At 50.9% G+C, this 13,801-nt stretch overlaps 2 protein-coding genes across 2 annotated transcripts in view; one reads left to right on the top strand and one right to left on the bottom strand.

The window, feature by feature from the left end:
- Positions 1-13,801, top strand: part of LOC133409159 (E3 ubiquitin-protein ligase RNF123) — a 57,844-nt gene that overhangs the window by 39,922 nt on the left and 4,121 nt on the right. The gene's annotated exons all lie outside the window — the stretch shown is intronic.
- Positions 7,136-11,621, bottom strand: amigo3 (adhesion molecule with Ig-like domain 3). The gene is given in 3 exon segments (XM_061688793.1): positions 7,136-7,761; positions 7,763-9,486; positions 10,834-11,621. Coding segments are annotated over 2 exon segments (1,548 nt in total). The 5' UTR covers positions 9,251-9,486; positions 10,834-11,621; the 3' UTR covers positions 7,136-7,701.

Raw genomic sequence — 13,801 nt, 5'->3', positions numbered from 1 at the left:
ACGCATCCATATGTCGAGATAAATCTACTGTTACAGCCATGCATGTTTTAGCAACGTGACAAGATTTGTTCAGAAAGGAGAGTCTGTAAAAATGGTGTGACCGGCCACTTCAACCTGAGTTTGAAATGAATTTTTGGTGTGTGGAAAAACGTCCTCTTTGGGAACGCTTTTGTGTTATATCGCTACCAGAAAATGTGGTTAAGAAACGCCTTCAATTCGAGTAAAACAGTAGAACTTAATTATTTCTCAACTTATCGGTTTAGTCTGCTGACAAGTTTCAGTCGAACATTTCCGTCGATAAACTCGGACAGGCCGAAATTCCGAGCGGCAAAATGAGCGTGACGTTTCAAACTCGTGAGAAGAGCGTTAGAACTGAACATAACAGACAGAACATAATCAATCAGTTGTTTTATCCGGAATTGATGCTTTTGTGCTTTATTAGTGGAAAATGCAAACAACACTTAAACAACACCAAGCCGCAACTGCATCAAGGCCATGTTTGGTTTTATTTAACAAACCAACAAAAAAAAAACACAGTCTCTCAGGGCGTATTGTACATTGCAAAGCGTACTAAAGCCAGCAGTGTCCCACCCCGAATCTACAATCACCTACAGTATACGTCTGTATTGATCTATACGGTGGAGCCCCGCATATTCACCATTCAGTACCCACCGATTCACCTATTTGCAGATTGTTTTCCAATTTTTTGGGGGGGAGGGAAATCACTAATGTTCTTACTTTCAGTAAATCCACAATTATTCAAGTAAGTTTGGGGTTAGTAAATACATAGTGGGTACGGAAAGTATTCAGACTCCCTTAATTTTTTCATTCTTTGTTATATTGCAGCCATTTGCTAAAATAATAATTTTTTTCCCCTCATTAATGTACACATAGCAACCCATATTGACAGATAAAAAAGGACATTTTTGCAGATTTATTAAAACGTAAAGTATAAGTATTCAGACCCTTTGCTGAGTATTTAGTACAACCCCAATTCCAATGTTCCTCAACGTTCAATTGCAAGGAATTGAGGGATTTCATCACCTACGGTCCACAATATCATCAAAAGGTTCAGAGAATCTGGAGAAATCACTGCATTTCAGCGGAAAGGCCGATGACCGACCTTGAATGCCCGTGACCTTCGATCCCTCAGGCGGCTGCTGCATCAAAATACCGATATCGATGTGTAAAGGATATCACCACGTGAGCTCAGGAACACTTCAGAAAACCAATGTCAGTAAATACAGTTTGGCGCTACATCCGGAAATGCAACTTGAAACTCTACTATGCAAAGAAAAAGCCATTGATCAACAACACTCAGAAACGCCGCCGGCTTCTTTGGGGCGGAGCTCATCTAAGATGGACTGACGCAAAGTGGAAAAGTGTTCTGTGGTCCGACGAGTCCATGAGCCAACAAATTGTTTTTGGAAATTGTGGACGTCGTGTCCTCCGGGCCAAAGAGGAAAAGAACCAACCGGACTGTTATGGACGCAAAGTTGAAAAGCCAGCATCTGTGATGGTATGGGGCTGTGTTAGTACCAATGGCATGGGTGACTTACACATCTGTGAAGGCACCATTCATGCTGAAAGGTACATACAGGTTTTGGAGAAACATACGCTGCCATCCAAGCAACGTCTTTTCCGTGGACGCCCCTGCTTATTTCAGCAAGACAATGCCAAACCACATTCTGCACGTGTTACAACAGCGTGGCTTCGTAGTAAAAGAGTGCGGGTACTAGACTGGTCTGCCTGTCTCCCATTGACAATCCATGGCGCAGTGATGAAGCGTAAAATACGACAACGAAGACCCCGGAATGTTGAACAGCTGAATCTGTACATCGAGCAAGAATGGGAAAGAATATATAAGTGCAGCAGATTTTTTGTTGTAACCTTGGCCAGATCTGTGCCTTGCCACAATTCTGTCTCTGAGCTCTTCAGGCAATGATTCTCATTTGCTTTGACATGCACTGTGAGTGAGCTGTAAGGTCACTCACAGGGGCGTGGCTTTCCTCATCAAGGGGCGTGGCTTTCCTCATCAAGTCCAATCAGTATCATTAAACACAGCTGGACTCCAGTGAAGGTGTAGACCCTTCTCAAGGATGATCAGAAGAAATGGACGGCACCCGACTTCAATATACGAGTGTCACCGCAAAGGGTCTGAATATTTATGGCTGTGTGATATTTCCGTTTTTCTTTATGAATAAATCTGCAAAAAATTCAACAATTGCGTGTGGGGTGCTGTGTGTACATTACTGAGGAAAAAAATAAACTTAAATGATTGTATTAAGTGGCTGCAATATAACAAAGAGTGAAAAATTTAAGGGGGTCTGAATACTTTCTGTCCCCACTGTATACACACAGTATGTGTGTGTGTGTGCGTGTGTGCGCTATATAATGGAATATTTTCACTATTGGCGGTGGGGCTTGGTCCCCCTCCCCCTCGTATAGCAGCGGTCGGTCCACTGTAGAGCCAAGAAAATAGTCACGAAAGTGGAGGTGTGGGGCCGGCGAATGTCCGACTTCTACCGCTACTTTGTTTGGAGACATCTTGAACAGAACGTTTGTGTGGTGCGAGATCGATGTTGCCGGGCATTGCTGGATCTGTGAAACTGCCTTGGAAATGGTCTTTTTCCATCAATGATGATGTAAAAGAAAAAAAAAAATTCTATTAAGTTTATTTTGAGCATGACACACAACAGTACTGTGCAAAGAATATTACAATAATAGAACAATAGTTGAATGAATAGCAGCTGAGTGGATGAAATAAAATGTACTCCTGTACATATTTGCATTTAGAAAAAGGCTATTGTTTCTCCCGAAGAAAACATAAGCATTGGATTTAACAATGTTTTTGGGTACCTATCTCTTTCCCAAATACACAACATTCGTGTTTGTGTGTGAAGGAGCGGCATTAATGTTGTCGCTTTATGAAGTCAGTTCACTGGATCTGCCACATCAAATATGGCCGACGTGGTGACGTATCGCAGTAACGAGTCTGCGCGCTCAAGGCGGCGTCTGTGCTAACACGCCCGATCCATATTTTGCTGAATGCCGTGGTTCTCCGTACTGTCTGTTACTTTGATGTCTTGACCGACGTGGAGCAGACTTCATGTTTGATCAGCTTTCGGTGCGCTAAATTGGGAAGTTCACGTAGCTCAGCTGTCTATGCGGCTTTTAAAAGTCACGGCTGAAGTTAAATGTCATAGTCTCTTTGACTTGCCGTAGTCTCTTTCCCGATGCGACCGTAAACATTATGCTTGACTCCAAATGTCGTCGTCCTCTTCGGCGCTTCCTCTGTGATCGTCTGCGCTCCGCCTCATCGCGTCGTGCTGGGTTGCAAGGTTGGCGGTGCACACCACACCAACAATGACTTGTCTCTCATAAACGCGAGCCCCACTACCTTTAAACAAAACAAACATTTTTTTTTTATGTAAACAGGATGACTTGTCGAGTCACGTCATTTTAGCGAGTCGGAAAATCGGCAACTGGAGTCAAGTGGTGACTGGAGTCGCCTGTGCCATTCGATGCGACGGTTGCCCCAGAAAAAACTGCCGTTTAGAATGTTCTATTCTTAAGAAGCGTTACCCAGCAGATTTTTAAATGGAGGAAGTTCAGCATCGTCGCTACTCTCCCGAGGAGTGACCTTCCTGGAAAGATGACTGCAGAAGCACAGTGCAAAATTCTTCATGAGGTGTAGAAGAATCCGTGTGTCTCGCCTCAAGATTTACAGAAATCTCTGGCACATGCGAACATCTCTGTTGATGAATTGACGAGAAAGCAAGAAACGATGTCAACGGAGGACACCCTGGAGGAAGCCGCTGCTCCCTCTGCCACCAACCCCGCCCGCCAGGAAAAAAACCAAAAATCACCAGAACCAGTTTTTAGTCAGCAAAAGCATTTTAGTGTCGTGCTTTTCATTCTGCTTGTGGGCTCATGTCCGCCGCCACTGCAGTTTTCTGTTGCTTGGTCCCGTTATTGATTTGTGCTCTGTGGGCAGGATCCCATTTCAGGATGTAGCCTGATCCCAGCCCTTCCGGAAATCCAAAACCTCTCCGCCCCAGCCCCACCCATCCTCGTCCGCTCGAGTCGGCTTACCGTCGAAGCGCCCAATCAATAGCTTATTTTGGCGTCCGGTTTTCTTTCGTTACAAAAGTATTTGGCGACCAGTTGAGGGTGTACAATGCCCCTCGCCCCAAGTCAACCAGGGATGGGCTATGGCACACCCAAAAGCGACCCAAGTGACACATATACGTGTGTGTGTATGTGTATATGTATATATAAATATATATATATATACATGACAGCAAAATATGCAGACTTTTATTTTGAAATACAATATCAGATCTTCATCAAACCTCTTTTAGTGCAGTCCTTGGTGGTCTGTCACACAGACAGATCTGGACTCGCGATACCAATGGGATTATGTTGGGGTGGCTTTGGGTCAGTAGGTAGAACAGGTTCGAGTCCCTGCTACGACGGCGTCTTGCCCGAGTGTCCTCGGGCAAGACGCTGAACCCTAATTTGCTCCCGGTGGGCCTGGCGGCGCCTCGCATGGCAGCAGTCGCCCATTGATTCGTGAATGTGAAGCTTTGTAAAGCGCTTTGGGCACTGTGACGATGTAGATAAAGTGCGATAGAAGTGCAGTCCGTTTAGCATTCATTTTTCCTAAGATATCAAATAAACTACATTTTTTAATGTATCTCAAGATTCAAATGGTTGCATTCGTTAACCGAAGAGCACTGACGTCCATATTATTGGGAAGCTTTTATTTTGAAGGTGGCTTTGGCCTCGAGTTGGCGACCGATTACCGTAATGCCTAGTATGAACAGAATTGGGGCCGGCTGGCTCGACTGCTACTTGACGAGCGGAGGCTGGCTTGACCGCAGTCGAAAACGGCACCTATGAAGAGACGCGCTTACGAAGCACAGTTTACACCGCAAGCTATCGGTTCCGCGGAGGAACATGGGAATCGAGCAGCCGCGAGAGAATTCGAGATCAACGAATCCACGGTTCGCAAGTGGAGGAAGCAGGAAAAGAAGACGAAGCTGAGTTTCCGCGGAAACGAGGCGAGGCGGACGGAAGGATTAATGGATTAAGGAGCAAAGAGCAGCCGGGAGAAGCGTCTCCGCGGTCACCGTTCGACTGAGGGCAATAACCCGGAGCTCGCCGTCATTCCGGGAGGCTTGACCGAGGAACTCCAACCGCTGGGTATCGGTGTGAACAGGGCGTTCGAAGTGAAGTTGCGAGCGGCGCGGGAGCCACGGATGACAGATGGCGAACACAGCTTTGCTAAGACGAGGAGGCAGCGCCGGGCCAGTTACGCCACAATTTGTGAACGGATCGCGGATGCTCTGGCTAACGCGTCTGCTTGCGCTGTCCCTAACCCTGAGGCCTCTTTATACTCCCGCGTTCTTATAGTTTGCAAACCGCGTTATACACCACAAAAAAGATGGCGATGAGGTCAGAGAAAATGATTTCAGGGGGGGAAAGACGACGTGCTGCGTTGCGGCCAATTGCTCCGAAGTACCACGGAGCGGTGAAGGCGATCGACGTGTTCCGCTGCCGTATTTGGATTTGTACAGCACTGCGGTGACCGCGTGCGTCTTTGAACCACATCGAGTACACTATTGAGTGACCTATGTTGGAATTGTGCTCATTTGTGGCGCCGCTGCGATCGCTGCCTTTCTCCGTGACTCCGCGCAGATTTGATTGACAGCTGCGGCTCATTTGTTTGATGTCGTTACGTACTAATGACGTTCTTTAAGCCTTACAGTTGGTCTGTGTGGAACCTGTGGAGAAGCGTGCTTTCGAAGTCGCGCGCTCGTTCCCGTGTTTGAGTACGCATTTGGCACTTGGCGTTTGCGACAAGCTTGGCCGGGCGCGTTCCGTGGCATTCCGCGGCCGGAGTCGGCCAACAATTAAGAGTCTTTCACATCCTTCCGAGTATTCCTTCATGTTATGCCCTTGTCTTATTTGTATAAATGGGCGCTTCCCCTCTCGGCGTCTTCATTTGAGTGTAGTCAGCTGGTCTCGAAGCTCATCGACGCACAGCCGCCAACCTCGACAGTATGACGTCACCTGCTCAAATGCTAGCTGCTCAAGTTAAGGTGCACAACACATCGGGGCTGTTTATGCCTTTTGTAATGAATGCCTTGTTTTTTTTATACTTACAACAAATGCCGCGTTCTATTTTATTTGTTTTTGTTTGAAATTGCCTCGCTGAAAATGTTTAGAGACGAGAAAATTGTTTGATGCTCAATGTGAATATAAGAAAAAAAAAAGGTTGATTATCGAAAAAAGAAAACCAATTGGTCGGCAATTTTGAAGTGAAATCGGTTATTTTTTTTCTTGCGTCTTCAAAATTCCATCCATCCACTTTGTGAGCCGCTTCTCCTCACGCGGGTCGCGGGCGTGCCGGAGCCCATCCCAGCCGTCATCGGGCAGGAGGCGGAGTACGCCCTGAACCGGTCGCCAGCCAATCGCGGGGCACATAGAAACAAACAACCACTCGCACTCACATTCACGCCTGCGGTCAATTTAGAGTCTTCAATTAACCTAGCACGCGTGTTTTTGGGATGCGGGAGGAAAGCGGAGCGCCCGCAGAAAAGCCACGCAGGCGCGGGGAGAACGCGCAAACTCCACACAGGCGGGGCCGGGGATCGAACCCCGGTCCTCGGAACTGTGAGGCCGACGCTCTAACCAGTCGTCCACCGTGCGGCCGTATTCAAAATTGCTCTTTAATTAAAAAAACATAAATAAATTTGATTTCAAGTTTTTAATTTCAAATTTTATTTAAACATTTTTACGTAAGCAGATACTCGTTTACTCGATAAAATATTGAGTAGGATACTCAAATATTCGATAGCTGCAATCCTATTTTTTGAAATTAATCTGCCGATTAATCAGTTATCGGGATTTTAGTCAGCCTAAAAAAAAATCCATATGACTCTATAAAGGCCTATAAAGTAATAATGAATTGTATTTATAACACACATTAAAAGACGCATTGAGGTAGTTCTAAGGGAAGCGAAACAATTACAAAAGAAACGTTACAAGTGAAATGTGTACTCTGTTGTCATCTGTTGTCATTTCACGTCGCACACCGACAAATGTATATTTTGTATATTTTGTCGTGGCGCCGCGTTTGTCGTGCCTTGTGTGTTTTTAACACACTCGGTCCAAAAAGATGATTTTCATTCCCATTCTGAACTTGGGATGGCTAAGCTAAGCTCGTGAAAGGATGAGGCGGGCTTTCGGTCGGGATCACTTTATTAGGCGCAGAGCGAGCGAGACAGTAAGTGGAGGTCGTGCGGGGAGGATGCAGCGAGCGCGGCCCAAACATTAGCAGACGAAACCTCCAAAGTGCTCCCCGTCTTTTATTGATGTCGTTCTGCTCGACGATCAAAAGCCAACCGGACGAGTTTCTATTTTGAGCCGCGCTAATGGGACGCCGGCGGCGTCTGCGGAAAAGGTTCATAAAGGTAGACGCGCGCTTTAAAGGTTTTACTTTGTGACCACGACGAGTCCCCCCCAAGTTGCTCGTTGGCCATCTTTGGTGTTTCGGCTCGTCGTCCGCCCCGGCACGGTGTGGTCGGTTCTTGGCTGACAAAAAGTCACTTTGAAGGCAAAGCGGAGGTGCGGGAAGAGGGCGTCGGCGGTGTGAGACAGGATGGCGCCGGCGTAGTTCTCAGAGTCACGTCGCTATGGCAACACCAGGGACGTGTCCGGGAAAGCGGCGTCCCGCCGGAGCTTTTGCTGCGGGCTCGGGCTCCGGAAGCGAGCCCGGCCACGCGTGCCCTTGTGCCGCCCCGAGCCGCCCGTTCTGATGCTCTTTGATTGGCTCCAGGAAGACCACGTGTTTGTTGGTACTGACCTTGCGGTCCGGGCCCTCGGCGCCGGCGGGCGGGGCGGGGCCGAGGACGGAGGACCGGGCGCTCTCCGGCCCGGCCTCGTTGCCGGCGGGTGCGGCCCCCTTGTTGCGGGGGGGGCGGCGGCGGCAGGGTGTCAGGTACAGGTACATGAGGACCAGGATCAGGCTGACCACGCAGCCCAGCAGGGTCGTGAACCCGGTGTTGAAGGACTCGCGATCGTCGCCGGCGTGGCGCGTCACCACGGTCACCTTCACTTCCCGCGTCTCGTTGCGCCTCCCGACCGGGTCGAGGGCCATGCACCGGTAGACCCCGGAGTCCTCCGCTCGGGCCGCCACGATCTCCAGACTCCCGTTGGCGAACATCTTCAGTGACCCGTTGTTGCCGGGCGGCGCCACGTACTCCTGGGTTGGGGAGACCCAGAAGAAGGTGACGTGCTTCCCGGTCAGCGTGGCGCTACAGTGGAGCAGCGCCGGCCGCCCCGCTTTCACCGTGACGCCGCTTGACTGCGGCGTCACGGCGGTGGCGTTGCACGGTTGGGGGAAGTTGGGGAGGAAGCGCGCGGAGAGTCCGCGCACCCCGTACATCAGGCAGGTGTAGTTCTCCCGGAAGTCCGTGACCGACGCGTAGCCTCGAAGCTCCCACAGGCGGAACATTCGGTACGTGGCGCAGTCGCACACCAGCGGGTTGGCGTGAAGGTAGAGTCCCTGCTGGAGTCTACCCGGGAGGCTGGTGAGGTTCTCCAGGGGCAGCCGGAGAAGGCCGTTTGAGGAAAGGTCCAGCAAGACCAGCTCGGGGTGCTCGCGGACGGACGAGAAGGGAAAATCGTGGAGTCTGTTGTGGCTGAGGTAGAGCCTGCGCAGGCCGCCCAATCCCACCAGGGCGTCGCTCTCCACCTTCACCAGGAGGTTGTCGAAGAGCAGCAGCTCCTCCAGACCGGGAAGGTCCCGGAAGTAGGCCTCCTCTACGGCCCGCAGCCTATTGGACGACAAGTCCAGGTGTCGCAGCAGCACCCCGGAGGAGTTCCGGAAGGCGCCCGGCCGAATGCTCGTCAGTCGGTTGTGCGCCAATCGTACTGCGCGCAGATGCGGCAGCCCCTCGAAGCTGTGCCCCCGCAACGCCGCCAGACGGTTGTGGCTCAGGTCCAAAGTGACCGCGCAAGCGGGCACGTCCTCCGGGACCCGGTCCAGGCCCAGCCCGGCGCAGCTCAGGATGTCTGCCGCGCGCAGGCAGCCGACCTCGCGGGAGGAGTCCCGGCCCGTCGCGCGGACGCCGGCCCGGACGGATCGGATCTGCTGGAGACAGCCCAGCAGAACCAGCGCGTAACTCCAGGACGACACCCGGGCCGCCGCCGCCGCCGCGCCCTGAACGAGAGCCCGCATCGCGCGACTCTCGTCCGTTTCCTCTCACTGGAAAATGCTTTTCACGTCCTTCATCCTCAGCCGCCGACGCAAACCGGCAGAACGCGGTCAGAACGCTCCCGGAGGCGGCGGCGCCGGACGCTTCCGAGGCAAAAGTGTCCGTCAGCCGGTGTACGAGACGCTCTTGATTTCCTCCATCTGGAACGCCGGCTTGCGTAAGCGCCGCAAATCTCGGCGCCGGGCTGCAGTCGCCGCGTCTGCGCACGATGAGAGAGAAAACGGGTTAGTTGAAAAACCACAACATCAAAAACATCGCCGCACGTCCGAATGTACGAAGATGAAAGGTTAGCGAGCGTCGTCGGTGGGGAGCGCGCGTGCGCAATTGGGAACAAAAGCACACGGGCACCAAACACGCACATGCACAATGACACGTGCACACACAAACAGACACTATTACACAACGAGCTCACATTAACACACAGACACTTTTCACACATATCATTACACGAACGCGCACAATTACACGCTAAGCTACATCGCGACTGATGAGTGGACACGTATGACACTTGCACACATGATCGCAAGTAAACACACACACAGACGCGGGCTGCACGATAACGGCCAAAATAATAATCCCGATTATTTTTTATCAATATTGTAATTACGATTATTCCCTTACGTTAGGGGAAAATCTTTATTTTTATTGCACTACTTTTCAATGAAAAACGAAGCTTTAAATAAGAATAAATGATAGACGATACTAACAAAACCAAAAATCTGCCCCAAATTCTACTTTAGCAAGGTCGAAGTGAATAAATGCGCAATCTTGAATTGCAACTTCATGGAAGCAAATACAGTTCATGCATAAAACGCAAAAAAGCAGCGCTTTCCATTCGGAAATCCTCGTCGGCGTCGTGTGTCGCGCAGGACGGGCGCGTCTCCGCCGACCGTCGGTCGGTCGCAGACTACGAAGAACTCCGCACTCGTGATTTCCTCCCGGCGATCGTTAGTTTTTTTCCCCACCGTCAGGCCGGCCGAAAAGCTGAAGTCGAGGCAGCCGCGACGACGATTGTTAATCGTGTCTTACCGTGACACGCCGACGTGCTGAGAAGACCGTTTTCGAAGCCAAAGCTTCATACATGAGGACATCGGCCATCGGCGCCGGCGCCGGATGAAGCCTAAACCGTGCGTCGGCCCCCGGCGTTCGGCTGACTCGGCTGCGGGCGTCGTCGATTTAAAGGGTCCTGAAGTCAGAATTCTTTTGATGTAGAAATACAAAGAAAAGAGGCTCGGCTTGAGCGCTGCGCTCCAAACGCTTCGACGGAATTCCGGCTTCGGTACCGTTTGAAAAGACGACACGGGCGCCGCTGCAAACGAAGCGCCCTTCGTACCCAGCGGTGCCCGCGTTGGCAATGTCGGAAATCGCCCGCGATCGGGCTCGTTTAATTGTGGCAACCGAAATCGGCGATCCCGATTCAATTTGACTGCGAAGCCCTCACGCGATCGCACGCAAAAAGACGCATCACAAACAGACACTTTCACACGCACACAGTAACACACTCATGCACAGTCTCGCATGGACACAAAGAGACGCACAGACTCACGTTGACACGCACACACAAGTGCTGCCGCTGTTGTTTTTGTGTGCGTGCGTTGGCCCGACATCAGCCGCGGGTCGTCGTCGTCTTCATCAAATGCGCGTCGGCCGGCCGGGAGCCTTTGTCGGTTTTCCGTTTGTCCGCTTTTGCGAGTGGCGCCGCTCGCCGCCTAACGTCGCTCAGCTGGCCTCCGACGTGATATTTTCTGCCGAGTCGGCATCTCTTCTTCGGTCCGGCTGCCGCTCGCGCGCTCGCCTCCTCCTAGCCTGCCCTTCGTCCTCCTCTTCCTCAGCCGCGCCCCCCGCCGGCCGTCGAGAGACGTTCGCCAGCCGGGCGTCAGCATGTCGGATGTTTTCGCTTTGGTCTTTTCTTTTTCTTCTTCTGCGGCCGATCGGACGTGCGCTCGTGTTTCTCGGCGGGCTCCTCCCTTTGTTGCTCTGTCGCGCTCGCTCTCTTTTTTCCTTTTTTTCCGCTGGCCTCTTCATCACGTCTCCTCGTCTCGTTTTCCATGTTGATTCTCTGCCGGCGGCGACACGCGCACACCCGTTCACACACAGGCACACATCGACTCAGAACACACACCCACACACGCTCGTATAAAAACACAGTCACACGCACGCGCTAACATTCACGCACATACAAAAAGACTGCACGTGTTTGTGCACGCAAATACACGCATTTATCTTTTTTTCATGTCAATCATTGCTACCGATGAGCGGACATGTATGATGTCGTGATCATATCACATGACATGATCATGCGATCGTATTGTTGACATGACGTGCAGCTTGTAACCACGGCGACCGTGGCTCTCCGTCGACGAGCGAAAGCGGGAAGCGGAAGGAGCGTTCCGCGCGTGACTGATGACGTCACAGTACCGCTGTGTTTGTTTGAATGGTAAAAGTTTGGGGCGACTCCCGGCGTCGGTACTGCGGGCCTGGGTGCGGCGGTCCTCTCTCCCGCCGACCCGCGGGAGCCGTGCCTCCTCATCGCTCACTTAGCGCGCACACCGCTCCGTGCAAATATGTTTTTCACGAGTCACCCCCAGGCACACGCCCATATTCGGGTTTCTTGGGGGGCCGGCGTGGCGTCGTACCGGGTTTCGGTCTCGACCGCCTGCCCCCCCTGAGATTGGAACGCGTTTCTTTTAATGCGCTACACCAGCGAGCGATGCGCCGCGAGCGCTCTTCAGGTGTGCCGTGGGAAATTGCCACATTTGACTGAATTGCTCAAAAAATGGTTGATTTCCAAGACAAAATGGATCTTTATTCCTCTATTTATGCCAGTGAGGCATAGGGACGGACAGAACAAGTGGATGGCAGGAAGTCCATCCAGTCATGAATGGATCCACGTTTTGTGCCAGTTTTTCAATTGTAAAATAGGTTCCTTGGCCCCGTCGAGGTCGGAAATCACGGCACGACGCACGCCCGTGTCTGGAGGGCATCGGGTTGCGGGCGGGGGGGGGGGGTTCGGATGCCGTCGGGCAGGTTTTCGGGGCGCCTCGGCGGGCCCGGGTCCCTCGGCACGGGATGCGCCTCTCGATTGAGCGCGGCGGGCGCGGGCGCAGGCGCTGCGATGACGGGACCCTTCGGAGCGTTATTGCGCATGTGAAACGCTGTCAATTCACTCGCGCGTGTCCGCGGACACGCACCCCGGGGATTTATTTGCCGGGTGTGGGTCCAAATAACTTCCGACGATGCGAATTTCTCGGGTATCCCCTCACTCACGCTCCGGTGCTCTCGACGTTTATAATTGGGACGGTTCGTCCAGCCGGGTTCACGCCCCTTTTGCTGCATGCTTCTTGTCCTGCCCTCCCCTCACGGGGTGTACCACGACTTCCCCATATCGAATGCCATTGTTCTAGGTATAGAATGATTGAACTTGTTTACAGCTAGTGCTTTGTCTTTTTGGTCTTCTTTTCCTATATTATTATTTAGTTACCTTTTTTTCTACTCCCTCTCCTTTTGTTTTTTCTTTCAGGGATTATTGATACAATTCATTATTGTCAGGTCAGCTGACAGGAAGTGACATGATGATGTCGCATGACAAGTGGGGGGGGGGGGGTGTTTTTTTGATGCCAGTTGTGATTATTAATCAGTTTATTTGAAAGGGGACAATGCCATTTCATAAAACAAGGATATTTACCGGGATAAAATTCTGAGAGCCAATTCATCGGCTGATTAATTAAAATGAGGGTCGTCACGGTGACGAGGGTCGTGCCTCGGATCGATGTGCGTTTTGCGGACATGTTTGGATTCAGGGCAAAACACTGAACAAGAAACGTTCTTTCTCCAAAGTGGCGTCAAATGCGCCGTATGGAAAAGGACCGCAGTCGGGACAGCCTCCAGTCCAAAAGTCAAACCGGTCGCCGCGACAGTTGTTCATACTTTGCGTTACTGCGAGTGTGTCAAACTTATTTATGTCACCGGCAACGTTGGAGGTACAATTTCCTTCCGAGGCCCGTTATGACCGTAAAACCAAATAAATCGTTGAATTAATCGTTAATCGTTATTACCTAGATAGAACATATTGAGGGATAACTAGTTTTGAAATCCAGCTTTTCTTCACATTAGTGTAAAAAGGGGTTTGGGAATCATAAAAAAAAATGCTTTTGCAGTTGCACATTGACTGCATCTGACTATTTGGACATTTCGGTACAGATTTTAGCCAGAATCATGGAAGTTGACAAACATAATTTGCTTTTGTGGGCCCCATAAAATGATTTGGTTGGCCAGATCTGGCCCCCGGGCCTTGAGTTTGACACCGTGCATTCCGGTAATGCGCTGCGAGGGACAAGTTCAAAATAAAAGCCTAATAAGGCACGATGTCATATGTATTATTTGCAAAGCTTTTTTTTTGAAGTTGCTCTCGCAGAACGTTAGCGACGTGTGAGCGAAACGCGAAGTGGAAACAATTGTTGTTGTTGTTGACGTCCGACTCCGCTTCGATTTTGGGACTTTGCCACTACCGCCTT

Source organism: Phycodurus eques, chromosome 10, assembly GCF_024500275.1.
Source record: "Phycodurus eques isolate BA_2022a chromosome 10, UOR_Pequ_1.1, whole genome shotgun sequence".
NCBI classification, from domain to species: Eukaryota; Metazoa; Chordata; class Actinopteri; order Syngnathiformes; family Syngnathidae; genus Phycodurus; species Phycodurus eques.
The sequence above is the reverse complement of the archived record's forward strand: the minus strand, read 5'-3'. Positions and strand labels throughout refer to the sequence as shown.